At 46.3% G+C, this 27,746-nt stretch overlaps 1 protein-coding gene across 3 annotated transcripts; it reads left to right on the top strand.

Moving 5' to 3' along the window:
- The first annotated feature begins 617 nt into the window (after positions 1-617).
- Positions 618-25,552, top strand: PRKAA2 (protein kinase AMP-activated catalytic subunit alpha 2). Of its 3 annotated transcripts, XM_033067485.2 has the most exons (10): positions 632-738; positions 6,420-6,561; positions 8,470-8,563; positions 9,821-9,965; positions 10,770-10,857; positions 13,251-13,475; positions 15,726-16,230; positions 17,930-18,056; positions 19,830-20,082; positions 21,024-25,552. In XM_033067485.2, the coding sequence occupies exons 1-9, from the start codon at positions 645-647 to the stop codon at positions 20,066-20,068; spliced, it is 1,659 nt and encodes a 552-aa protein (XP_032923376.1). In that variant the 5' UTR covers positions 632-644; the 3' UTR covers positions 20,069-20,082; positions 21,024-25,552. The 3 variants fall into 3 exon arrangements, with proteins under 3 accessions (XP_032923375.1, XP_032923376.1, XP_042635499.1); XM_033067484.1 differs by having other exon boundaries at positions 618-738; positions 19,830-25,552; XM_042779565.1 differs by having other exon boundaries at positions 632-713; positions 19,830-25,552.
- Positions 25,553-27,746: the final 2,194 nt, after the last annotated feature.

Genomic DNA, 27,746 nt, shown 5'->3' with positions numbered 1-27,746 from the left:
GGGGAGTGCGTCTCCCCCAGCAGGTGCCTCTCTACAAGGGCATCACCCCGGCAATAGAGAACGCACCCCGAGTACGGTGTCACCCGGCAGGTGTCACCCGGCAGGTGTCACCCGGCAGGTGCCGCCCCAGAGCGTGCCCGGCAGTCCCCCTGCTCAGGGCTGTGTCCCCTCTCCGGCTGTGTCCCCTCACCGGCTGTCCCCTGTCCGGCTGTCCCCTCTCCGGCTGTCCCCGCTCCTCCTGTCCCTTCACCGGCTGTGTCTCCGCTCAGGCTGTGTCCCCTCTCCTCCTGTCCCCTCTCCTCTTGTCCCCGCTCAGGCTGTCCCCTCTCCGGCTGTGTCCCCGCTCAGGCTGTGTCCCCTCTCCTCCTGTCCCCTCTCCAGCTGTGTCCCCTCTCCGGGCTGTGTCCCCTCTCCTCCTGTCCCTCTCCGGGCTGTGTCCCCTCTCCTCCTGTCCCTCTCCGGGCTGTGTCCCCTCTCCTCCTATCCCTCTCCGGCTGTGTCCCCGCTCCGGGCTGTGTCCCCTCTCCGCTCCGGTCGCACCTGGCGCTGCGGGCGCTCCCCGCCCCCGGCCGGGCCCGCTCCGCTCCGCTCCCCGCCCCGCCGGCCCGGCCCTGTGCATTGTGGTCCGGCGGCGGGGGGCGAACATGGCCGAGAAGCAGAAGCACGATGGGCGGGTGAAGATCGGCCACTACGTGCTGGGGGACACGCTGGGGGTCGGCACCTTCGGCAAAGTCAAGAGCTGAGTACCGCGGGCGGGGCCGGGCCGGGCCGGGCCGGGCGCGCCCCTCGCCGCCGCCTCCCTCATTCCCTCCCGCGGCCTCCGCGCCGGCATCCCCTCCCTCCCTTCCCTCAGCTCCGGCTCCTCTCGGCATCCCCTCCTTTCCCTCAGCTCCCGGCTGGTCTCGGCATCCCCTCCTTTCCCTCAGATCCCGGCTCCTCTCGGCATCCCCTCCCTTCCCTCTGCTCCTCTCGGCATCCCCGAGCCGTGCCCGGCGCTCACGGGCGGGGATGCGGCCGGTGGGGGATGCAGCTCTCCGGGCTGTCAGAGCCCACCCGAACCGGGCTCTCCGGGCTGTCACAGCCCACCCGAGCCGGGCTCTCCGGGCTGTCACAGCCCACCCGAGCCGGGCTCTCCGGGCTGTCACAGCCCACCCGAACCGGGCTCTCCGGGCTGTCAGAGCCCACCCGAACCGGGCTCTCCGGGCTGTCAGAGCCCACCCGAACCGGGCTCTCCGGGCTGTCAGAGCCCACCCGAACCGGGCTGTCAGAGCCCACCCGAACCGGGCTCTCCGGGCTGTCACAGCCCCGCAGCACCCCTCAGAACTTGTCCCCGGCGCTCGCAGGAGGTGATGGGGAGGCTGCAGCGCACCCTCATCCTGCCCCTGGGTGCCGGGAATGCGCTCCGTCCCTTCCCGGCAGGTGCTCCCGGTGCTCCCGGTGCTCCGAGCATCGCCCGCGGAGCCCAGCGCAGCCCGAGCGGCTCCGGGGGATGCAGGGGCTGGGGCTGGGCAGGGTGAGCCGGCTGTGCCTTCAGCTGGAGCAGGGAAGGCTCCAGAGCCAGCTCGCAGTGCCCAGAGGGGCTGCAGGAGCAATGGAGAGGGGCTCTGGCACGGTACGGAGTGGTGTGGCCAGGGGGATGGCTGCGTGCTGGCAGAGGGCAGGGTGAGATGGAATATTGGGGAGAAATTGTGGGGATGCTGAGGCTCTGCTCAGAGCAGCTGTCCCATCCCTGGAAGTGTTCAAAGCCAGGTTAGAACAAGCTGAAGGTGTCCCTGCTCATGGCAGGGTGTGGGATGAGGTGAGCTTTAAGGTCTCTCCCATCCCAGACCATCCCAGGGTTGCAGGATGGAGGGATTGTGTCAGCTTGGAGCTCCACGCAGGGATTCCTTGGCCAGTCGTGCCAGAGCAGCCAACTCGCATCCTGAAGGCTTTGCTTTACCTGGCTGTGAGGTTTGCAAATATTTGTGTTTCTTTTTCCTGTGAATTCTGCCATTACGTGCAAATTTCGTTTTTTAAATGAGATACTAAAAAACCAGAAAGCCAACAAAAGTCAGTGTCTAAGCTGTGTTTCCCTGTAGGAGATGGGTTTAGCTGGAGCTGGGGGAGCAGCTGTCCCTCTCTGTGTCCCCCACCCCATTGGGATGGGCAAAGGGGTGCTGTGCCTGCCCTCAGTGCCTGGAGTTTTAAAATAAACCCAAATTGACAGCAGATGAAAGAAACCACCACAACCACTGCAGCTAAGTCCACCTGTGGCCATTAATCACGCCCCTAAAAATATATTGCTGTGTTTAATCCCAAACCACAAATTTACTGTCTAAAGAATTATCAGAATAAATACTTCTAACAGTGAGGACCATTTAAATCACTCTGTGTACTAGCAGACCTCAAAACTGCTCCAAAGGCAGGTTTTTTCCTTGCAGACCAATTTAAACCTGCCAACAATGGTCTTTTTTTCCTTAACTAGCACAAATACCTCCTACCCCACATATGACCCAAGTTTGGTAAAAATGGATATTTTCCAAATAAATATTTCAAATAACATAAAAGAGATTTCCTAGCTCAAAATCCTTAATAGGTGAGTAGTACCCTTTATATTTTTTCCCTTTAATATTGTGCCTACAATTGACAGGTGAAGTTTGTACTTGAGACTGGGAACTGAAATAAAGAAATGGAATCTCCCATTTATACAGAATTACAGTATTTTAACCAAATGAGCTTTTGAAAAAAACTTGTATTCACATGAGAAGAGCAGAGGTTTTTGTTGATTCAAGCATTGTGTGTTGGGTATAATAATTGCTTTTTCAGGGAGAGGTCAGGTGCCATCAGTGACATTTCTTGTTGCTGATGTGTTTTCTTCAAATTCTGCCTTGCACAAGGTTTTGGTTTTGGCACCTTTTCCTGCCTTACTCGTCAAAGTTAAGAAATCATAATTTACAGTTGTTCAGGATTACTGTTAATAAAGAAAGAAGAAATGGCAATGAAGGGGAGGATTTAGTGACCAGAGCTTGAACTCATGGCTGGAGCTGAGTGGTCATTTTGAGCCATCAGAAGCCAGACACACGATGGAAAAGGTCCCTGACTGCCTGGATCTTCAGGGAACTGATCCTCCTAAAAACTGGCTGAACACTGCAAGAAACTGTTCTGTTCTAAGCCCATTCTTGATCTCATTTACAGAAAATCCACACAAGGCGTGGAGGGGAGCAAATAGGTTTGAGGATGAGGGCAGGATTTTGGTGATGAGGCTGAAATTGCATCTGGAGATGGTGATGAGGATCTGTGAGAAGAGAGGAAGGTGGCAGGAGCTGATGGATAGGAGGTGTCATGTCAAGACTTGAAGTTACCACACAGCATTTTTACCAAATATATTTGTTTTCCCTGTCCTCCAGGCCAAAGATTAGAATAATTTTCAGAAATAGAACTGTGGAGAAGATCTTGGCTTTGGAGTTTAGCAAAGCCTTGGAGGAAGGAGGTGGCATCTCCTTCCCTGGGGGTTGGTAAGAACAGATGAGACAAATTGTGTTTGCTGTGGGCATTTCCCACCCTGTGGGCCCCCAAAAACTCTCCTGTGTCCCACAACGAGGTTGGAGAGCTTCTGTCAAAATCCAGCAGAGTAACCCTGATGGGGTGTTTTTTTTTTTTTTGGGTTTTTGTGTTTTGGTTTTTTGGTTTTTTTTTGGGTTTGGGTTTTTTTTTGGTTTTGTTTTTTGTTTGTTTTTTTTTTTTCCTGTGTGATGCCACCCACAGCATCCCTGGGGGCTTTGGTGGCTTCTTTCCCTCTCTTGTTTGCCACAAAAGTGACCAATTTGTGGTCCCTGGAGGACTGGCAGTGCTTGGGTTGTGTTTATGTCACCTCCATGGGCTCCAGTCAGGATCAGATCCCGTTTTTCCCAGGCTCTGTAGCATTGCACTGAAAGACAAACTTTGTGTCAGAGGGAAGATAAACTAAAGGAGGCTGAGCAGATGAAGGACAGGGAAAGAAGATACAACACACAAGTGGCACTGGGCAGAATTTATACAGCATTGCTAAATATACGCTTTGGGTGGATTTCATTTTTAACTTTGGGCTGAGATAAGGGCCAGCAGAACTGATAGGGAAGGAGTTTCCTCACCCCTCCATGAGCTTCTACACTGCCCTGAAGCCTTTGCAAAAATGTTAACTGCTTGTGCTGCCTGAGCTGGTGGGATAAAGAAATTGATGTGAAAACCCATGCTGCCAAGGGGTTTTAATTATTATCACTATTCCTCCTTTTGTTTTTTTTTTTTTCTTTTATAAAGATAAGTAAATGTCAATAGACTCCTTTCCACTTTTTAAATCCAGGGAGGCAGTGAGAGGGAAGGAGGTGTCCTCACCTCAGCCAAAGCCACCACTGGCCACCCTTGGGGTGAGGCTCCTCTTCCATGCCTGTGGGAGACCTGGGACCTGCTCCTGATTTCTGGGATGGTCCTGGGGTTCAGAGGCTCTGTGAGCAGAGGGAGGGCTGTCCTTTCTGCCCATGTCAAAATTCCTGCAGCTACAGACAGCCCTCAAAGGCTCAAAAGTCTCCCACCACATAGGAAATTGTGTTCCCTCTTTGTCTCTCTCTCACCGAGTTCAAGGAGGCTTAACAAGTCACTGGGGACAGAAACAATAATATCTCTGTATCTAATGCTTACTGTAAGCAAAAGATGGATTGCAAAATAGGCTGTTTATTTTTAATTATTAATGTGTTTGTGCTAGCAAACCTTTGCAGAGTTACACATTGTTTGTCACGGATGGGAAAGGGGATGAACTATTTGGCAATAGTATTAAAAACAATAATTATTCATTCTGGGCATGGCCATTTTTTTTTTCCCCCTAGTGTATAATAAAAATTTTTCAAAGCATATGCTGAGGCAAGGCCAGAAAATGTTATCCTGAAACAAAGGGTGGCAGAAATCAGGGTTTCTCTCCTAGTTCAGTGTAAAAACTTTGCTTTGCCTCCTGCAGCACTGCCCTGCTCTCCTCTCCCCAGGGATTCACCAGGGTAAATGCCTCCCTGGACTATTTACAGCACTCTCCTTGCACTGCACCAGAGGAATTATGTGCCTCCTCCAGCCCTCAGCTAATCCCTAAATTGCATCTCTGCTGCAAAGCTGAGTTTATTTTCATTCCATCATCTAGTAGTTTTAAGTATTACGAGGAATAAAATGGACATGCAAAGTGGTGCTTTAATTTTCAAGGGCAGTAAAGTGTTTTATTTTTAGGATGCTCTTATGGAGGAAAGAATCTCTGGCAGGTCTTATCTGGTGGCTAATAATAGTGACCTGGTGTGCCCTGAGTGCTGCTGCCCTGCCCTTCTCACGCCTCCTGCTTACCCTGGGTGCTTCTGATCAGCTCATTAGGGCTGCCAAAATTACAGGCTCTAATAATGTAATAACAAGGTTTACTGGTGGTAATTAACTCCTTGCACCGTGTGTTATTTTACTGGAAGGGTGACGTTGGTAATTAGAGAGCACAAATATTTACTGTAAGCAGTTTTCCTTCAGGAAACCATCCCTGTGTCAATGCTGTTGAATATCACATTAGAAAATGCTGAGGAGGGGCAGCTCATTCTGAGAATCTTTTTTTTCAAGCATTTTCTCTCTCAATTTCAATATAAATCTTGCTTCCTGGGAGCTTTTTATTTTTTTTGTGTGTGGTTTGTTTATTGATAACAAATGGATCCCACACTGAATTTGTTTCACATCATTGGGTACAATTCTCCCAGTGACAGTGGGGCTGCTCCTCCCAGTTTATGGTTATGGTTTTTCCCTGAACACAGGAGGTAAACATCAGCATATCAATGCACCAAGTGCCTTTAAAAAAAAAAAAATAAAATTGAAGTTTGCATCTTTCCTAAAAGCAGAGTTTGCTCCTGCAGTCCAGCAGTGTTCCTGCAGCTTGTCATCAAAGCAAGAAGCATGCTGGAGGAAGTATAAATAGAACTTCATTTTAGTAATGCAAATCCTACAGTCCTATTTTGGGCAGGGAAAATCCCCACACCGTTTTTTAAAAATAAGAAGTGTGATGGTCTAGTTTTAAGGCTGGGTTTATGAGGGATTTTGTCTACCAGTGTGTTATGGTGGAGATTCTCCTCTGCCATTTAAATGTATCTGTTTCTGATTAATCTAGCTTTTACATGCTATAAATCCTTGCAAATTAGCTTGGGGTATGACCTCCTCCAGCAATTCACTCTGTTGTATTTAGTGGAGTAGTTTTGGCAGATAACTCCTCTCTCTTCTGCCTTCTATGACTCCACTGGGAAAACAGTGAAGAGACAAAAACTTTAAATACTTCACACCCTCATCTTCTGCTTTTTTCCCTTCAGAAGTGGCTGTTTTGCTTACAGTGCCCTAAACTGCTCGTGTGAGCCCTGCTGCAGTGTTTAGTGACTTTGCAATGCTCTCTCTCTCTCCAATAGTTGGTGAACACCAGCTGACAGGGCACAAGGTAGCAGTGAAGATACTGAACAGGCAGAAAATCCGCAGCCTGGATGTGGTGGGGAAGATCAAACGAGAAATCCAGAACCTGAAACTCTTCAGACACCCTCACATTATCAAGCTGTGAGTACCCTCCCTGCTCAGCTGCACAAACACCTCTCATCCGCACTTAGCTGGCTTTCAGGAGATGGATTAGAGCTGTAAAAAATGTGTTTGGTCAAGTTTTTGTGTGTTGGATGATCCACTGGAACAGGTTTTCCAGAGAAGCTGTGCTTCCCCATCCTTGGAAGTGTTCCATCCTTGGATGGGTCTTTAAACAACCTGGGATGGTGGAAGGTGTGCCTGCCCATGGCAGGAATTGGAATTGGATGGTCTTTAATGTCCCTTCCAACCCAAACCATTCCATGATTCCATGAATTGCAGCATGGTCAGGCTCTGAGAGTGAAACCTTGGCCTCCAGTCCATAGGATTTATGTTTTAATGGACTGATTATCCAGAGCTTAAAAGAACATTTTTTTTTTAGAAAATTTATTATTCAGACATAAGTTTTGAAAGTCACCACTTTGATGAACCTGAGTTGGGGTCATAAATCAGCACCTGCACTGCAGCCTCTGGGATTCCTGCTCAATCCCCAGTTTGTGCAGCCAGCCCACATTAATGAGGCACTCGATAATATCTTTGGCATTCCTATAAAAGAAAGCTGTTGAATGGTAACTGCAAGGGTAAGTTGACATTTAGGTCAGCCTTAAAACTGGCATGAGATATAGCAAATACCTGGGACTTAGAGGCAAGGGAAAACAAATTCTCTCTGCAGTTAAATAACTAACCACGCAGCAACTGTTGACTTTAGAGTAACTTCACAGTTCCATGGATTTATTGGAGAACAGATTGGTATTATTTCATGAAAAAAGCGCCAGCAAGACTCCTCAGCTGTGTGCCCAGCATCCTGCAAGTCAAGTCCTGTTCACACATTTGTTAAAGCAATAAAAATTAAATCCAGTTTGACAATATCTGTGTCCTATGATACATGTTGCATTCATGAAATACTGTGATAAAGATGTGAGGAGACTGGGGCACACAAACCCCTTTCAATAAGTTTTTAAATGTATATAAAAGAAATATTGGGGCAATTAACACTAACTTAGATGTCTGGGTCCAAAGCTCCTCAGAAAAATGAGGTTGATGTTGTTGATTTTTATGGGAGTATCCCACATTCCCTAGCCAGCCTCTGGAAATTGCTGAAATCTCTTTGTTTCAAATTACAGCCCTGTAAAAATTCATGAAATTAATCTTAAATAAATCCCAAAAAACAAACAACAACAAAACAATGATTCTGAAATAAAAGAGAGGGAGGTCCCAGCTGGTGCTACTCAGAGTTCCTGGGGCTGCATTGACCTCAGCTGATCACTGGGAGTTTATTCCAGCTGGGACACTGAAATGCCTTTGCAGCACTCAGGGATCATTTTGAAGGAAAATGGAGAATAAATCTGCAAGTTGAAGGTGATACTCTGGGTTTTTCCCCCTTCTCTAGAAGGATTTTCCCCCCATTCTACAGAGATGAAAATAACTTCAGGGGGTCTACTTTTTGTTTCTGTACCTGTCCATAGGATGCTCCCTCTAGTGCCTAGAGCTCTTTATCTTCTTTTTTCTTGATATGAGGGAAACCAGATGGATCCTCTCCTTGCCCCCAGCTAACCAGGGCTTCATTTCTTGTTGTTGCAAATCTTACCCAAAATGGAGATTTGAAAGTCAGGGCAGTCCTAAGTGTGGTAAGATTGCCTGGCAGATATTTCAGAGGATTATTTAAAAGGCTGAAGGAAGATCATAGGTCTGGAAAAGAGGTCCTTTCACATACAAGTGAAAGATTATACTGGAAACAAGAGACAGCTTTCCAGAAGTGGAAAGCAGTTCCAAATGCAAGATCCAAACAAATTCTTACTGGAAGCATTGATTTGGAATTAATAATCTGTTTAAAAGCCTTTCCCTGTTGTTAATTGCATATTTCTTCTGAATCTGCTTGTGTTTTTGAAGGTACCAGGTCATCAGCACACCAACAGACTTCTTCATGGTGATGGAGTACGTGTCCGGCGGGGAATTGTTCGATTACATCTGTAAGCACGGACGTGTAAGTGCCAGTCCTGGTCAGCCCAGGCATTGAGTGGGAAGAGGATGGTGCTCAGGAGCAGAATGATTGCTCAAGGGAGCACAGTTAAGGTTAAGGCCCAAAATAGAAGTTGCTTCCCAGCAATCCCATCCGGGGTGTCTCGTACCGGCTCGCAAAAACTTCTGTGTGATTTTCTGCTGTGTTCTCTGGTGTGTTTTCCATCCTCAAACCAAAATATCCAAGGTAACGTGTTGCTTAGGGCAGATATTTGAAAACTGGCATATTCTTTGTGATTTTTAGCTATGGGTTGTCTGTCAAAACCCCCACTGATCAGCAGCAAATTTATGGCATGGGAGGGCAAGAGCACTTGGTGTGGTCTCTGCCCCAGTCATTCCCCTCTCCCAAACCCCCCTAGGCTCCATGCCAGGTTCTTTGAAGGCTTTTCAACGATGTGGCTTATCTGAACAACATTTTCAGATGCCAGCAGTCCCAGTGGGTATAAATCACCTGAGGAGTGGGCTGGGCCTGTGAAATGTGAGATTTTGGTTACAAGGAAAATCGCTGGTGTCTGCCCTGTGGAGGGCAAGGAGGTAAAAATGGGCCAAAGTGGACATCCAGAATAAGGGATCAGGTGCAGGATCAGCCCATCACACACTCCCTGTCTGTGCTACCAAATCATTTACAGCAAATTGGGTTAGATTAGTGCAGTGCTCAACGGAGCTGACTCAATTTTCTTTTCTATGAACAGTTCAGATTTCTCACACATTTTACCCATCTAGATCTTTCCAGTGACTGATTTGGATCTTTTTCTGAAATTCTGCATTCATAAACTCAGTCTTTCATGCAAGGAGGAATTCAGCATTAAAAATTATAATTGAAAATATAGTTTGTCTGATACAGCTCATACAACTTTATAGCTATACAGGTATAGCTATATTCCAGCTTCACCAGCTTCACTTCCAGAGGAAGTCCGTGAGGAATTGCTCCCAGCAGCATCCTCTGTGGTGTTTTGGCCAGCCTGGATCTGTACCAGTCTGATAGGTGCCACCTTTAAACTCTTGTTGACATCTCAGCTAAACTGAGGTCTCGCCTTTCATCTCTGGGCTGTATCATTTTCCAACACTAGCACATTGCAGGATGAGAAATCTGCTTTATTGGCTGCTTCTGGTTGCTGGGATTTTCTCTCTGCACCCTGGGAACTTTTGGCTCCTTGCTAAGCCAAGCCTTCCCCTGCCAACTGTGCGTGCACACCAACCTCCAGGGCTGTTCCCTCTGCAGGTCGAGGAGGCAGAAGCTCGACGCCTTTTCCAGCAGATCCTCTCTGCAGTGGATTACTGCCACAGGCACATGGTTGTGCACAGGGACCTGAAGCCAGAGAATGTGCTGCTGGATGCCCACATGAATGCAAAGATAGCTGATTTTGGTAGGTGACCCCAGCAGCATTCCACATGGCTGTGGAGCAGCCACACAAACCCCAGAGCCTGCCCCAGCTGCTCCACCTGGAAATCCCACCCTTATAAACACTGCCCTCCCTGCAGCACCAGCACTTGGTGCAGGCTGCTCCTGTACTGGCACTGAGAATGGAGCAGTGAAATAATTTGTAAATCTCTGCTGTGTTTTAGGGTAATCACCCGATGTAAAATTTACCTAATTCACGTTTGAGGCAGGCTTGGTGCAGCTCATTCAGGGTGAGCTGGCTGTGTGTGTTTATTTCTGTGCATGTTCTGCCTCTGTTTGGCCATGTGCTCTTGGCCTGGGTTCATTTTACAGTGAGCAGTAACAGGAGTCTCTAAGTGGCATTAGAGATTGAAATCCATTAAAATACCTGGGCTACCAACTCTGTCCTGGTGAGTCCTTTCTAGCAATGTAAATCCTTCTCAAGATTTACTCATTTCACAGCCCCATCCAATTGCCATATGAAATAAGTGCTCTGGGATGAATTATGTCTCTTCTCTGTGCTCTGGGGTTTGCAACTTAAAGGAGCAAAATTAGCCTGGAGTGAATATTTATTGGTTGGATGTGAAATCCCCCCCACAAAAAAAACCCAAACCAAACAAAAACAACAATAGTAACAAAAGCATTAATTTTCAAATCAGTTCAGAGAAGTCTATCTAAATTACATCAACAGTTCCAAATATTCCACTCCACTTCCCTGCCTTTCCTCTGTGTCCAGCCTGTCTGGACCTTCAGATCAAACATCAGTGTAGAATAAGCATTTTGTTTTTAGGACTGTCCAACATGATGTCAGATGGTGAATTTCTACGCACCAGCTGTGGTTCCCCGAATTATGCAGCCCCTGAAGTCATCTCTGGAAGGTAAGGCATTCATTTCTCATCAGAGTCTGTGTGAGCACATGGACTTTACATTTGTTCTTGGTATTAGAAACAGCTTTACACGTCTGGTAAAAGTAGCTGACTCCTTCCAGCCTGGATTTTGTGTTTGGGTGAATCTGTTGGCAAAGATCTGAAGGTTTTCTTGGTTGTTTGACTTCTCAGTAGCTGTAATAGCAAACCATGTTTTGCTACAGGTGTTTACTTTGGAGGAATTATTAATACCAGATGTTGACTGTTTATATTGCTAATTAAAGAGGGTGAAAATGACTCTTTGGATGCAAATACTGAGGTTCCAGGAGGAAAGGCTTTTCCAGGCCACCCCCTCCTCTCCTGCCCACCTGTAATAAAAAACACAGTGTTAATGAGGAAAACCATTCACTAACAAAAGAACCTGGAACATTTTTAATCACTTCCCAGCACTTGTCATGAATTGTCCTCTGGTTCCTTAAGCTTGGGGTTTTGGCTATGGCAGTAGGTTCAACCTTCAGAGCTTTGTTTTGAACTGATTCATTGAATTGACAAACCTCCTCTGTGGTTGCATCTCTCAGCATGAAACATCTGTACAGCACATGGAGTGTTGGACACACCCCACAAGGTTGAATTGGACTTCATGTGTGTTGATACAGAAGTGTTGCCTCCCATATTTTGCTTTCAGGAGCAGAAATTACATAGAATATACATTTTCCCCTAATTCTCTCTGTAATACCTTAGCAAAGATTGCAAATAATAGATTTTCAAATTTTCAGTCCTCTGAATGGTCCTTTAAACTGCCCATCTCATTATCTGCCCCTTTTTTTAAATCTCCCTTTGCCATGAGCTTTACTTTCCCTAATCCAATGTATTTTTGCCTGTATCTGTAGCTTTTAAATAGAACATTTTGTTCAGAATGTGTTTGGTCTGATTATGATTATTTTATCCCTGTTTGCACCAGAGCAAGTGTTGGCAGAGCATCCTAGGAATTAGACTAGCATCCAAAAACCCTGTTGTGACTACAGCTCTATGTGTGAAACGAAACCAAGTAAATCCTCATTGTCAAGAAGGGGACAAATCCAGAAACTACTGGGATTCCAAAGAAATCTTAATGGTATTTCCATGTCAGTGAAGGCCAGACACATTTTTCAATTGGTATAGGAGACAAGGCACATGGCAGATCAGCAAGGATTTAATCCCTGAGTGTTCCAAGGGTACAGGCAATGCAGCTTAGTGACAACCAAAGTGAGAAGGAAAACCACAACCAAGCCCACATGTTGCACTTTTTGGCTGGCTGCAGCTGCATCCCTCCCTCATCACTCCCACCTGCAGGCTCAGGGCTGCCTGGCTTTCATGCCCCTGCTCAGTGTGCCCAGCTGGGCTCTTCTCAGAGCTGCATTTGGGGGGGGTGTGTGGGGCAGGGGGGAGCTGACTCCTGGCTCCTGCTGCCTTTTGCAGCTTTCAGAGCCATACAAGTGCATCTCATTTGAGCTTGAAGGTCCAAAAGACTGTCCAGGCATCTCATTTGCTGTTGTCCCTGGCCTCAGCAGGGAAAGTCTCACCCTTGGACAAGCAGAGCAGGTGTTTTGGGGTGTTCAGAGAATGGCCACAGCATGATTTCTACACTGCTATGTCTGCAGTGATGCTTTTCAGGAGGAGCAAGTGCAGGACGCTGAGGATTCATGACAAGACCTCTGTAGCTGCATTTCAGCTTCTGTATTTCAGCTGGGCCTCACAGCCCAAGGCCAATGTGCTGCCTCCCAAAATCTCTGGGAAGCATCAGTTATAGCAAAATGAGACAGCAGCAAAACTGTTTATTTGGAGTGTCCTGAGTTGGTGATGGCAGAGAGAAGCTTGTCGGAAGCAGGAGCACTTAGATACCAGCACACCAAAAATAAACACTCAGAGATAGAATCCTCTGTTGCTGTTTGATCTCCCTCATTCAATGAACAGAAATTTCTGGCTGAGCCCTCAGGGCAAAAGAGCAAAGAGCCTGGAAGAGCTCTTGGAAATGTGGGGTTTGGCTTTTTGGAGAGTTTGGTGGAGGCAGGGTTGTACAAAAGAGTGTGGGCAGCCAGTGCCAGCCTTGCCATTCATCTCCCTGAGCAGTTGTGGCTGAGGCAGATTTGGTTTGGGGGGAGGCACATGAGCAGCCCTGGTGTGGGCTGGAGCTCTCTCCCTGGTGGAGCTGGCAGCTGGCACCCTGCCTGAGGAGGGATGGGGTGACACAGAACCTGCACCCTGACTGAGAGGATGGGGTGACACAGAACCTACACCCTGACTGAGGAGAGATGGGGTGACACAGAACTGCACCCTGCCTGAGGAGAGGATGGGGTGACACAGAACCTGCACCCTGACTGAGAGGATTGTAGTGACAACTTTCTCCTGCCCTTCTCCTCATGCAGGCTCTATGCTGGCCCAGAGGTGGACATCTGGAGCTGTGGTGTCATCCTCTACGCCCTCCTGTGTGGCACTCTGCCTTTTGATGACGAGCACGTGCCCACCCTGTTCAAGAAGATCCGTGGGGGAGTGTTTTACATCCCTGAGTACCTCAACCGCTCCGTGGCCACGCTGCTCATGCACATGCTGCAGGTGGACCCCCTCAAGAGAGCCACCATCAAGGACATCAGGTCAGCTCAGCTGGGCTGGGGTGGGCTGGCTGCCTCTGGGGTCTCTGCTGAATGTCCTGGCAGGTGGGCAGGGTGGTTTTCAGGAGTAGTCAGCTCATCCAGGTGGTTTTTGGCCCAAGTGATTCAAGGAACAGCCCTGCACCTCTTCTGTGCTGGCTGGAAGTGAGTGGTGATGAGCAGGATGAGGATTTTATGCATGTATTTTATATACAAATATTTAAAAATTCTATTTTATTGCATGATAAAATACCCTTAAAAATCTTATAACAGCACTTAGCAAAACCAGCTATATCATGCAATAATCCCAAGAAAAAAAAGAAAATCTATCTATCTATCTATCTATATAAACACACACACATACACATATATGTGTGTGTGTATATATAACAGCCATTTTTCATTACTTTATTTCAAGACCACATCCCTATGGGTACCAGATAAAGAGGACAATCATTGTATATTGTACAATTACTGTACCCAATAGAAAAGGAGGAGAAACCCAAGAATTACTAATTTAATATATAAATATTGGATGTATTGCATCTAGCTATGTCCTAAGTATAAGCATAAATGTTACTAGGGCTTCCAGGAATTCTCAGGTTTTTAATGGATTTTCAGTGGGTGGCCTTAATTTTACCCTTCAATTAAACCCATGAAAACTTCCTTTTTTATTTCTTAATTCCTTAGGATTAGAGGACTTAATTACATGTTAGAGGCAGCACACGTGGTGAGATTACTGTCAGTACATAGAACCTGTAGACAAGGCACTGTATGAGTTTTAGACACTTAATTATCATTCACCTCATTGGAAATTGGTGGGAATTGGGAAGGTTTGATGCTCTGTATCTCCATCAGGCCTGTGAGAATCCCAGAGTGGGAAAATCTTGGAAGTGCTGAGGTCTTACTTCAGTGTGCAGAGTGCCATTGCTGCCCCTGAACCAGGCTGGGTTTTGCTCCCAGCTCATCAGCTGGGGTTTATTCTTGCCTGGTCATGGTTTCCCCATCTTGCCTCTCACAGAGAGGTTCCCTGTTGCTTTTTATCTTCTGTTTTCTCTTCTGCCAGAGTCAGGATTAAATGCACAAGAGATGGTATTTTGTGTTCAGGCTCAGATGTTTATTAATTCTTGTCTATGTTACAGTGAGTGCTACAGCACTTCTAGCTAACAAGCTAAAAATGGCAAAATGGCAATCTATCTTTCTCATTACAAGGTCTTTTAAGGCCTAACAGTCCAATTAAAAACTAACACCTAAATTATTTTTACTTTTGACCCAATAACCAACCTCCCATGACCTGCAATGCGGCATTTTCTATCCAATCACAAAAGTACCACCCACACCCATGAAGAAGGTGAAGAAGAAAGAAACCTCTGCCCTAAAACTCCCATCTTGCTCTCTCTCTATATATTGCTCTATTCTAAAACTCCAAATTCTAAAACCTCCATCTTGCTCTCTATATATTGCTATTTCTAAATCACCAAATTCCAAAACCTCCATCTTGTTCTCTACTAAAACCCCAAATTCCAAAACCTCCATTTTGCTTTCTATATATTACTGTATTCTAAAACCCCAAATCCCAATAGCTACATCTTGCTCTGTACTAAAACCCCAAATTCCAAAATTCCATCTTGTTCTCCATATATTACTGTATTCTAAAACCCCAAATTCCAATACCTCCATCTTGCTCTCTATATATTGCTATATTCTAAAACCCCAAATTCCAAAATCTCCATCTTGCTGTCTATGTATTGCTTTATTCTAAAACCCCAAACTCCAAAACCTCCAGCTTGCTCTCTATATATTGCTGTATTCTAAAACCCCAAATTCCAATAGCTACATCTTGCTTTCTACTAAAACCCCAAATTCCAAAACTTCTATCTTGTTCTCCATATATTACTATATTCTAAAACCCCAAATTCCTTTACCTCCATCTTGCTCTCTATGTATTGCTGTATTCTAAACCCCAAATTCCAAAACCTCCATCTTGCTCTCTATATATTGCTTTATTCTAAAACCCCAAACTCCAAAACCTCCAGCTTGCTCTCTCTCCATATACTGCTATATTCTAAAACCCCAAATTCCAAATTTTCCACCATGTCATATTACACACTTCTATTCTACACCAGCAATTTTAGTTCCACCATTCAATTTTGGAAGCCTTCTCCACGGCCTCAGGTCAAAAGCTGAAAGAAACTCTAAAATTCTCAATGCCCAGTGTGTGGAGGAGCAATTGTCCCCTGTGCCTTCCCCCAGGGAGCACGAGTGGTTCAAGGAGGAGCTGCCCAGTTACCTGTTCCCAGAGGACCCTTCCTACGACGCCACGGTCATCGACGACGAGGCAGTGCGCGAGGTGTGCGAGAAATTCGAGTGCACGGAGTCGGAGGTGATGAACAGCCTGTACAGCGGCGACCCCCAGGACCAGCTGGCCGTGGCTTATCACCTGGTCATCGACAACCGCCGCATCATGAACCAGGCCAGCGAGTTCTACCTGGCCTCCAGCCCGCCCACCGGCTCCTTCATGGACGACAGCGCCCTGCACATCCCGCCGGGCGTGAAGCCGCACCCCGAGCGCATGCCGCCGCTCATCGCCGACAGCCCCAAAGCTCGCTGCCCCCTGGACGCCCTCAACACCACCAAGCCAAAGCCCCTGACTGTCAAAAAGGCCAAGTGGCACCTGGGCATCCGCAGCCAGAGCAAACCCTGTGATATTATGGCTGAGGTGTACCGGGCTATGAAGCAGCTGGACTTTGAGTGGAAGGTAAGGAGTGCACTGGGGTGGGTTTCCAGCACCCTTTATCCCATAAACTCAGGGATTTTATCACCTGTTTTGCCTCACCTGTTTCCAGATAAATTCCCCCCCTCATCTTGCCATCATCTCTGTTATTCCTTGTTAAGGCAAGCTCACTGAGTTAAGGCCCCAGCTGTGCTTCAGTGTCTGTGATGTTTATTTATGGTGTTAAATAAGGGGTTTCTTTCTGAGTGCTCCAGAGAGATGACTCTGCCTCCTTTAGCTGCAGGGATAAGAGGAGCTGTTCACATTTCTAATTTTAGTGGCTAATTCCTTGTGAGGTCACCTCGAGTGCTCCTGAGCAGAGGAACTCTCATTGTTTCTGCCTGGTCTTGTCTGACTAAAATGGCACAGTGTGAATTGTCCTAAAGGATTCACAGATGAGGGGCAGAGGGCCTTGGGTGCAGGATTTGTATATTTGATGTGTTGACCCTTTCCTTGATGGAGGTGCAGCAGTGCTCATGGACCAGATGTGCTTTCAGATGTATTGCCTCCTCAGTTTAGGACTCAGCTTCTTGATTGAAACCCAGATGTTTTAGTTGATGGTGCTCACTGCAGGTATTTATGGTCACTGCAACATTTAGCCACACTCCTTTTCAAAGCTGGAATAACAAACCCCTAAGCTAGCCCTGGATCTCTGCTGCTGTGCCTGACTCCCCAAATCCTGGTGCAGCCCCTGAGGTGAGCTCTCCTGGCTCGTGGTCTTTGGGAGCAGCATTGTGTGAGCATTGGGAGCCAGGTAAGGAGAATTTCAGCCCAGATCTCCATCCCCAGATCTCCTCTCTCCAGGTCCCAAGAGTTGTACTGTGTGAATCTCACTGTGCTGCTGCTTTAAAACCTCCTGACTCCTCCTTATTTTTGATATTATTACATCTTTAAAGCCAAATAGCTTCCAGAAATCACATTTCCCTGCACCAGGTAGGAGATGGACTGTGGCCAGGTGCATTTGCCCACACCAGCCAGACATTTGTTAGCTGCCTGGTTTTACAGGGAGTGAACAAACCTGCTGTATTTCTGGTACAGCCTCAAAAACCAACTCAGCCCAATGTCTCTGTGTAGGCAGTGGAGCTTATTTCATACGAGGAGGTTTCACAATAAGCCTTTCCCACCCTAAGAATAACTTCAGATGTGACTCTTCATCAGAATTAACTTTCCCATCCACGTAGTTGCTTCATAAAAATAGCGCAGAGAAAAGATCTCATTGTAAATGAGATGCAGCAGATTGTGAGGTGGGAAGCAGCGAGGGGAAATATTCAGCTTGAGGCTGATCCACAAGTTTGGGTTTGGTTTGATCCATGGGTTTGGCTGTGCTGATGGGAGAGGCTGCTCTGCCCAGCTTGATTTCATGGACACTGCCCATGTATGTGGGTCCACTGGTGGATTTTGGGTTTGTGTGGCCATGGCTGCTGGTGAGGGAGGAGCAAACATCAGGTTTGTGCCTGGCAGATGGGTCACTGCAGCTTCCTCAGCAGCTGCTGAATCACAGCCTTGAGAAGAATATTTAAAGACAGGAGGAAATGAAGCCATTTGCTTCACTTTATAGGCATTGCCCTTTTGAGAAACTGTTTTTCCCAGAAGATATCTTGCTGGTATGTAGAAAAAAAACAAGGAAAGAGGTGTTGGTGTTCTGCCTGGAGCCTCCCTGCTGAGGGCAGGTTTCCCATTGCAGGTGGTGAACGCGTACCACCTGCGGGTGCGCCGCAAGAACCCCGTCACCGGCAACTACGTGAAGATGAGCCTGCAGCTCTACCAGGTGGACAACCGCAGCTACCTGCTGGACTTCAAAAGCATCGATGGTGAGTGGGGCATGGAGAACACGCAGAAGGGCAAGTGTCCTGGTTTGGAGGACAGGTGTCTGCTGAGAAAGGCAGGAGCTTCTCTTTGAAATGGAGAATGTAAACCCCCTCCCTTCAAATTACTGTAATTTTAAAATCAAGGGGCTCTCAGGCAAAGATATGGGAATTAGGAATAACAGCTCTTTTCTAGGGAAATTAAAATAGAAATACAGCACTACAAAGAAACAAACCCCAAACCCTGACACAGTCAGAGTACAACCTGACACCCGTCAGGCAGGGTGTTGGCAGCAGTCCCATTCCATGGTGGCTGCATCCTCCTGCAGTGACAGATGTGGCTCAGCTGGAGCAGTGCTCCTGTACAAGGTGCAGTTTCCCTCCGGAGCTCCAGTGGTGATGTGGAGAAATCCGGTTTTCCTCTGGAGTCCAGTGGAGAAAGGGGCTCCCTTAGTGTCCCAAAACCTCTGTTTTTATCTTGGTAAGAAATGTTGGGCTCTTCCCCTGGCTGGAGCAACTCCCAATGGGATGCAGTAATTTTATCAGTGCCACAGTGGGACTCAATGGCCATGAGCAGAAAATGACTGGCTGGAGGAAGGATGGGTTGTGAAAAGATAAAGAACACTGCCCTGCCTGGTTTCAATGGATGGCCCATTAGCAGAATATCTCCCATGGAGATAAGGATCACTGCCCCCACCTGGTCTCAACAGGTGATGATAGAATAGATACCTTTAATCACATCCTGTACTGTAGCCCAAGACAGCAAGGCTTGAAGTTTAAGAACCATCCTCTGCGTTTTGTAGTGCTTATGCATGTGTCAGTTCAGCAAAAGCACTTTGGAGTGTGGCTGTTACAGGGAAAAACCTTGAGGATTTTTCCAGTCTAACGTTCTCAGGCTCAGCTAGGGTTTCTTCCCAAGCTAGAGACCTTTCTCTAATGTAAACATAAGAGAAATAATTATAACAAAAGATAAATACCTGCTGGATCTGTGAGAAAGCCTGGGACAAGGAGGTGTTGCTCTCTGGACCAATGAATCTTTTCTGCTTTGTTTTGCACAATGTCTTTTATTTAAAGCCATGGATTCCTTCCATAAATTGCTCTTTCCTGCTCCATGCAAGAGAGTGCCATCTTACTTTATATCCTTCACCACTCCACAACACCTTACAGTAACATTGGAGCTATTCATCTCTGCTGCTGTTCCCATTTCATTACTGCAGCTGCCAAACTTATCCTGGGAAAAGCGAGCCTCCTTCTCTTTCGCCTTTGTATGTGCGAGTTCTTCACTCTTCCCTGGTCCAGAGTTAGTCAGAGGAAGAGAGAAGAGAAGAGGAAGAGAAGAGAAGAGAGAAGAGCTCACAGCTGGCGCCCAACGTGGGGCAGAAGCTGTGGGGTTTTTTCTCTTCTCTCTGGTCCCTCTGGCTAGGTCTGGAGCAGGGGAGAGTGAAGAACTCACATGGACAAAGGCAAAAGACAAGGAGACTCCCTTTTCGCAGGATGTAATCCAGCAGTTTATTACCAAACAGATTCCAAAAGAAGAGAGAAAGGGAGTGAAGGCATGGCAGGGAATTTCAAACTTGGGCAGTTTAATCCAACCACAACCAGGGAGATCCTGCCAGCAGGGAGGGTCGAAGGGAGAGCTGAACCAACACCACAAACCCCGAGGACAATAGAGAACAAACCATTTCAGTGCAATACAAACCATAACTTAGCGCGATACAACAAAACCCATCCCAACCTTCTTCTCTTCTCTTCTTTCTGTTTATTTTTTGGCTTCTCCAGACGAGGTGATGGAGCAGAGGTCTGGCTCCTCCACGCCGCAGCGCTCCTGCTCGGCTGCGGGCTTGCACCGGCCGCGCCTGAGCATCGACGCGGCCGCGGCCACCGAGTGCCAGTCGCTGATGGGCTCCCTGAGCGGCTCCTTCGTGGGCAGCATCCCCTCGGTGCCCCCGCGCCTGGGCAGCCACACCATGGACTTCTTTGAGATGTGTGCCAGCCTCATCATGGCCCTGGCCCGCTGATGGCACCGCTCGCTGTGAGGATCTGCGCTGACTCGTCCGCCCCTTCTTTACTTTGCTTCCTTGTTCTTCCTCCTCCTCCTCCCCTCACCCGCCCCAAGGCACAGAGCCAAGTGCACACCCAAAATGTGCTCCCCTCCAGCAAGGCACTAAGGAAATTAATGTAATTTCTCTCCTTGTGCCTGGTGAAATGTATCCAATACCTTTTTTTTTTTTATTTACTTGTGAGCCCTATGGGAAATGTCAAGGCTGTAAAGTAACAAACATATCACTGAGATTTTGGGAAACACCTCCCCTCTGGTTCATCCTGAGGTGATGGAGGCATAGCCGAGCTTCCTGCAGGGAGTTTGGTGTTTCCCTGATGCTGTGCAGAGCAGGGGCAGGCTGGGCTGAGCCAGGGCAGAGGGCTTGACCAGGAGTTCTGTGAAATGGAGGGGAGGGTGATGAGGCAGCTCTGCAGTGCTCACAGCCAGGTACCAGCCTCTCTAACACTTTTCTCCCCAAAGCAGCAGCTGCTTAGATGCTTCTGCACTAGTGCAATATGACCTCCCTCCCCTCTTTTTCCCTCTGCTGAAGATGGGGAGGGAAGGTGGGATGTGCAAAGGTCCTGGTGCAAACCTGCCACACGTCCAGTCTTTGCAGAGGACTCTCCCTAAGGTGCTTTATTTCCTCCCAAGAGCTCTGACAGCACTGACCTGCTCACCACGCTCAGAGCTGAAGGCAGGTTGCCTTTTTGCCAGCCCTTAATCACCACCTCCCTGCAGCCTGCCCCCCCTGCCCTGCCTCACCACGGGCTCCAGGGGCTGACTCCCAAGCAGGGCTCAGTGAGCAGAGGACAGGATCTGGCTCACCCAGCTGAAATCCCAGCGCTTCCCCCGCGGGCTGGGACCATCCCTGGTGGGCAGGAGCCGTCAGCAGCACACAGCTCCGGAGCACTCACCTCTCACCTTTCCTCTAGGAAGCTCTGCCTGTTGTCACCTCCCCAAATATCACTGCCAAGTCTGCCTTTCCTGCTGCTGGACACTCCTGCTCCTGCCCAAGGGCTCTCCTGTCCTGCTGCTGCCCACTGGACCGTGACCTTCGCCACGCCGCTGACCAGGCAGGGATATCCCAACCCGGAATTTTACTGTTCCTTTGCCACTGGCTATCTGAAGGATGGGATTTTATTTTTTAAGATGAACTGCAGCAATTTTTAAGGTTAAATTCTTGTTACCCAAGGGTAAAAGCCTAATGCACACGTGATTTCTTTGTTTTTTTAAAAGAGTTATTATTTTTTATTACATGGGATTAATCTAATGGGGCAGCATTGGCATCTGCTTGGCTTTGACATGGTATTTAATTCCATTTACTTGATTATGAAGTAATAGTCTAATCAAAGAACAAATGCTTTATGAAAGCTTTGCCAAAAAAATCCTGGGTGAGGGGTTTGTTTTATTCTGTTCTTTTTTTTTTTTTTTTTTTTTCTTTTGTGTTCTGTTTTAAGAAACAAAGCAAAGAACTTTAGTCGGTCCCAGGTATGCAGTCATTCAATTTGAAAAAAAAATTAATCTGTCTTTTTGATAGCTTCTTATGACCCCTTGAGGTTTTTTCCTAGGTTTTTTTTCTGTACAGTTGCACTTTAGTTTATACTTTCTGCAAGTTTGTATGAGAAGCAAGGAAGAGAACAACACAGTAAGCCTTTTTTACTAATCATTTAAGGTAATCAAGACAAACACGGGATATTTTTGCCATCTACTGGCAGTTAAATGGACTTTTTCAGCTTGAAGTCCCTTTTTTTTAAACAGAACCACAAAATTGCCTTACTTTTGTTACAGATTGTGCTTAGATCCTCACAAACGTGACTTTACAGCTCCAGTTTTTCCAGAAGTCGCACAAAGTAGAAAGCTTCCAAAAAAAAAGAAAAAAAGAAAAAAAAAAGAAAAAAAAAGAAAAAACTCAGTTTTGCTGTTAAGCTCTTGAACACTAAATCCAACACAGCAGTGGTTGGTCTGTAAACCCACAGCAGAACAGCTCTGTTTTTAAAAGAAATACTGGAAATATTTGTAGTGCTCCTAGGTTTTGTATCGAGCCTTTTATTATATTATGATTATTAATAAATACTCTGGGGTGGAGGATGGCTTTGGTGCTGTGCCTGGTGGCTGCCAGGTGATTTGTGTCCCCAGTGCTGTGGTGTGAGTTTGGATGGAAAATCCAAACTCCTACATGCAAAAAAAAAAAAAAAAAAAACCAAACAAAAAAACCAAACCCCACCCCAGAGTGGGGATCAAGGCTGAGATGAGCAAAGAGCCCTGAATTGTTTTGGGGTCATGGAGATAAATCCCTCTGCAAAGGAGCAGGAGCAGTAGGGCCTGGCATTAATTTCCATCCAGGAAACAGCAATGAGTGAAATGCATTTGAAATGTTAAAGGCTTTTCAAATCTTCACTCCCAGCTGAGCATCTTGCCAAATGCTGGCAGCACCTGTAACCACCTTGATAAGGGGCTGGTGTGTTACAGTCTGGGGCTCAGGAGCAGATGTACTGATTGTCTTTTTTAAAATTGACTCTTGTCCTCTGGGATTTCCTACCCAGCAGATCTAATAGTATTAAGCAGCAGCAAATGCCCTTGGGAGGAAATATTTGCTTCCTGGAGGCGGGTGGGATTTTTAGGTTGTAGAATAAGCCCCTTGTGGCACTTGGCATCTTCTCAGACCCGTGCAAACATTAACTGCTGTGTGGATCTGCAAAACCAGTCCTGCCTGGAGGGCAGAGTTACTCAGCTTTCCATAAGGAGAGACTCAAAGAGATGCAGCTCTTCCCTGCTCAGGGTCAGCAGAGGCAGTGGAGGGAGCAGCACTGGTGGCAGCAGCTCCTCAGTGACCACACCAGGTCCGTCACAGCCTTACCCAAACCCATGCTGCACTTTGAAACTCTCTGAGGACTTTCACTTCTTTTTATTATTTATTTTACCTTCAGATAGGCTGTGTTCTGTTTCCCAGCTGCAGAGGAGCTGCTGACCTCCAGTTACATTTTCCAGAGGAAGAGTTTAACTTTCACACTGTTACACTGTGGTCAGCTCTTTTTGAGTTGTGCTGGTACATGCACAAGCGTCGGGAAAAGCAGGGTAGACAAAATTTCAACTACAGAAACTTGAATTACTCCAAGTGCAATTCTTCAGAAGCCACTGGACAGCTGTGCTTTGCAAGCCACAAACTCACCCAAATTTTGCTTCAGCCCGAGGGGGAGAGAGACAAAATGCAAAGGATAAAGAGTTCAGATAGGCTCCAGCAGAAACCTGCAGCTCCTGGATGAGTTAATTCAGAAATACCTTGTGATGTTTTTGTTGGGAGCTATATATATGTAAGTATTATACATGCATATATATAAAATGTAGGTGGCATCCCTGTCGTTGGCCTCTCAGTTCTGTTCTTCCAACAGGGCAGGTGTGTGCCCTGGACACTGCCACCACTCACTGACCCCAGCCTCTGAGAGGACCTGGACAAAGGGGATGCTGTTTTTACGCCCTCTTTTAGGTAAAGTCCACGAGGAGCTTAGCATGGCCTTGAGCAGGGATGGGAAATGGGATCAGGAGCTGTGAGAATCCTGCCCTTCCACCCGCCTGGCCAAAGCCCTGGTGCTGATGGGTTTGGGGCAGGTTTATTTTCAGGAGCTGGAGCTGAGCAGGTAAAGGCAGCAGGGTATTTTTTTTTTGCTTTTAACGGGTCAGAAACACATCTTCAGCTGTGTGTGCAGTTTAGCATTTCATGAGGTGTGTACAAGCACAGGGGAATCCATGGGCAGTGTTGTAAAAACGTGAACCAGCTGGTTAGTGTGCGTCGTGTGTACGTTCTCGTGTGTGGTTATAGTGGCATTCGTGTTGGAATTGATGAGGTTTGAACAAAATAACCCCTCTGTCTACTCCTTTTCATTTCACTGCTCTTTGCTGTCAGGGCAGCCCTGCAGGAGGAGGAGGGAGCTGTGTGCAGGACATGAACTCGTGCCTTCGCTGCGCGTTGGGGCTGCCGAAGTGGCAGCTTTGTTTCACGAGGTGCACAATTTCCCCAGCTTGTGCAGGATCCCCCCTCTGAGACATGCAGGTCGTGTTTCTTAAATACTTGAAGTACCATTTGTTGTGCAATTATTTGGCTTCACCCTTTTTATTAGCTGAGAGGAGAGAGGGAAGAAGAATCGCACATCTGGATGAGCCAAACCAACCCCTGCTGTTTCTTTCCTGGAAAGTTTTAGGATCTGGTTTTGTTCCAGGTATATGATGTACCTTACCAGAGTCACCTTTCTTAAGGTCTTACTTTGGTATGGCCTTTTCATTTAGTGCTTTTATTTGGCTTCCTTAGCCCTCCCTTATAGATCCTTTTTTTTATCATTCACTTATTAAAAAAAAAAAAAAAAAAAAAAAAAGCAACAGCTTCTTGCAATTCTGAATTCCCAGTCTGCCTCCTGGCCATGGAGTTAATGATTCAGCCAGAGGTACCTCACTCCCATGCCTGAGAGGTGAACTGGGTTTCAGAGTTCCCACATGACACCTACTGATGGAACACTGACTTTTGCAGAGAGCACACCTGGTATTTGATGCACAGATCTTTGCTCATTTTATTCATCAAAATTAGGAGAACCAGACTGTGAATCAGAGCTCTACCTGCAAGCACGAGTACACTTTTGGTGTTAGAAAAAGTCTGTTTTCAACTGAAGCCTTGAAGTTCCTGCTGAAGCTGCCTTAATTTAAAAATCAAAGTTTATTTGTAAGACTCATCTCTGATTATATTTTTTTTTTCAAGTTTGGAAATAGTTTATTTATCCTCATGTCACAAAGCTGTGAAGTAGATCCTGTAGCCATGGTAATATTTATTCTTGTTGCTGAAAGCATGTTCATGTGTTCTGTATCATGTTATATTCACGTGGTTTGTACCTCAAGGCATTTGTTTTGTTTTTTTCTTTTAGAGGACAAAGCAAAACTGAATCCCAGGATTTCTGTGGTTTCCATGGCCCAGCATCTTTGGGCAGACAAACCTCAGCTCTATGAGAGAGGTGAACTGGACTTGTCCACTGCAATTCTTAAATTCATACTCTAAAGAGTATTTATGATTTACAATATAAAGTATTTATGATTTTAAGAAAAAAAATACTGAACTTTAAAAAGTTCTGAGTAGAAGCATCCCTTCAAACATATCATTAACATGAAGCTCAGAAAAAAAAAATCCCCTGAGCTCTATAAACACTCCATCCTTCTCAATATTTTTTATTTTGTCAAGTGAGGGCCTGGAGAGGGTTTTGTTTTCCAGTTCATGGCTGCAGTAGTTTCTGTTATGGGAGGGCACAGAGCCCTGGTTCAGTTTTGTCCTTTGTGCATTAGATAATCACAACGAAGCCTTTTTCCTTCCATTTATGGTGTGGAAAGTGTTTCTCTGTGTACTGCACTGCATGTGATAGCTGTCTCCATGGTTGACATTTGCACTTTAATAAACTCAGAGATGAAAAGAGACAAAAGCAGCAAATCCTTTGGGTTTCCTTACTGCACAGTCCCTTTCTGCAGGCTGGTGGAGTTTCCCTCTGGAGATCCTTGCACATCCCAGCTGCAGGACCTCAGATGCCCCCAGGGCTTGGTGGGGAGCAAAGGGGCAGGGGGTGGAGTGAAAATTTCTGCATAGGTAATTTCAACAACTTCCCCAACCCAAAATCCATGTCAGGAGCCAGGCCCATGTGTTTGCCCTTGCTCCTTACAGCAAGGAGTCAAGAGAGAGAAGCATCTTAAAGACATCATGCAGAAATAACCTTCCACTGCAGAGAAAACTGGGCACCTGTTTCCTCTGTGCCCATGATGCAGGAGGATGTAACTCCAAGCACACAGCTGCAGGGAGTGCTCCAGATTTGTCCCTATCCTATAAATTTTACACAATTTCAGTTCTCCATCAGACTCATCAACTCACAGCTGTTATCATGATTATTTCCCCTTGGAGGAGAAATGTGGAGGAGCATGGCTTAACACTCACAAGAGAATTATTTGAAGTTTTGATGTGGTTAGGATGTACCAATGAGATTATAAAAGAGGAAAAAACAACAACAACAAAAAAAAGGATGAGTTTAATTTCCTGACCAATCTCTTGACCTAAATATAGCCAACCTGTGGTTTAATTGAGGAAATCTAAGTTGCTGTATCTGAAGCATTTTTGTATTATCTGGAGTCAGCCCATAGGGATTTGGGGCACAACCCCACAAGGACTGCACATCACCACATTGCGATCTGCATCAGCTCTGTCACAGGACATGGGGACATTCCTGAAAACACTTCCGTTTAAAATAAGGAAAACTTGCTAAAGGATTTCCTTGGGAGGCAAAAGGAGTGTGCACATGTGGCTCATGTAGGATTTGCCCATGGTGCTTACAGTGCTTTCTTCAAGGTTTCAATCCTAAACATCACCATGGGAAAAAAAAAAGAAGAAACCTGTGGAGAAATTGTCTCCAGCCCTTCCCTGGGGCTGATTCTCTGCAAAGAGATGGAGGTGAAGGGCACAGAGCACAGCCCAGCCTGTGCCAAAGCCAAACACGAACTCCAGCTCCCCAAACTCTCCCTCTCCACCAGAAAAATCCAAATATTTGGGCTGGCAGGGCTGCAAAGCTGCGCATGCTTACAGGGGAGTGCTTTATTTATTTTTTTTTTTTTTGCTGCAAGGATGGATGCAGGCCAATGCACTTAATAGTAACCACATGGTAAAATAAATAAGAATGCCTGTATAGACTTAAAAGTAAATGTTAAATATTTGCTCTGTTTTTTTTACTGATGTCTCCTGTGCCAGCTTTGAAATGGCCCTGTGGCAAACAACGCTTTTATTTTTCTTAAGCCTGGAACATTTAATAATTTCTAATTAAAACATCTTACATTTTTAGGATATTTATGAGCAAACTGATATGGGCTCCTAAAATGTGCCAGGAAGGGGTAAAAGCTGTACACTACAGTCATATTTAAGGGTTTATTTTCTTTCAAAGCCATGTAAAAACTTTATCCACGTTTTTTTCGCTTTTGAAAAGGTATCTACTGAATACATGGAGGAGAAGCCATTAGCAATTTATATTTCTCTTCCTACATTTAGGAGCATTTTTCTGGAAATAAGTAACCATCCTCCAGGCCCACAGTGGAGAGGGAACAGCCTGAACACAGGGGCAACTGTTGGGTAATTCCCTGTTGCTACGAGTCCTTGGGAGCCAGGAGTCAGCCTTTACATATCTGGGATGCCTAAGTTAGCTTAAAAAAATAAAGTAAATTTTGACTGAATGCTTTATTTACTTTTTTTTTCATATTTTCTTTTGCAAAGAAATGAGTCAACTTTTCCACGGTTTTATATATTTAACACAGCAAGAGTGGTGATACATGCTACTTCTCCCAATACTTTTAGGACCAAAACCAGTTCCAATTTATATGGTTTGCTTTTTAAAGAGCAAATCTATCTGGGAAACTTGCAATTCTGACAGCAATGAGATCAAGCAACTAAAGTGCACCATCCTTTTTCTTAAAATGTAGAAATAGAATGGCTATTTCAGAGCTGACCAACAAGGCACTCCAAAAAGTGAGAAATACTGAAAATATAATAATCAGTGAAGACATACTCTAAATAGCACAGGAGAAAAAAAAAAAAAGAAAGAAGGAAACATCTCTTGCACATTCAACAGTGTAAAAAAACCCAGCTTTATTTA

Source organism: Catharus ustulatus, chromosome 9 (assembly GCF_009819885.2).
Source record: "Catharus ustulatus isolate bCatUst1 chromosome 9, bCatUst1.pri.v2, whole genome shotgun sequence".
In the NCBI taxonomy this organism is placed as follows: Eukaryota; Metazoa; Chordata; class Aves; order Passeriformes; family Turdidae; genus Catharus; species Catharus ustulatus.
This window is presented reverse-complemented; position numbering and strand designations above follow the sequence as displayed.

Bases quoted from the DNA above. Each gene is read 5' to 3' on its own strand.
- PRKAA2 (XM_033067484.1), top strand. From the start codon at position 645: ATGGCCGAGAAGCAGAAGCACGATGGGCGGGTGAAGATCGGCCACTAC. The intron at 6,562-8,469 runs GTGAGTACCCTC...GTGTTTTTGAAG, and splicing joins CACCCTCACATTATCAAGCT to GTACCAGGTCATCAGCACAC. The intron at 13,476-15,725 runs GTCAGCTCAGCT...GCCTTCCCCCAG, and splicing joins GCCACCATCAAGGACATCAG to GGAGCACGAGTGGTTCAAGG.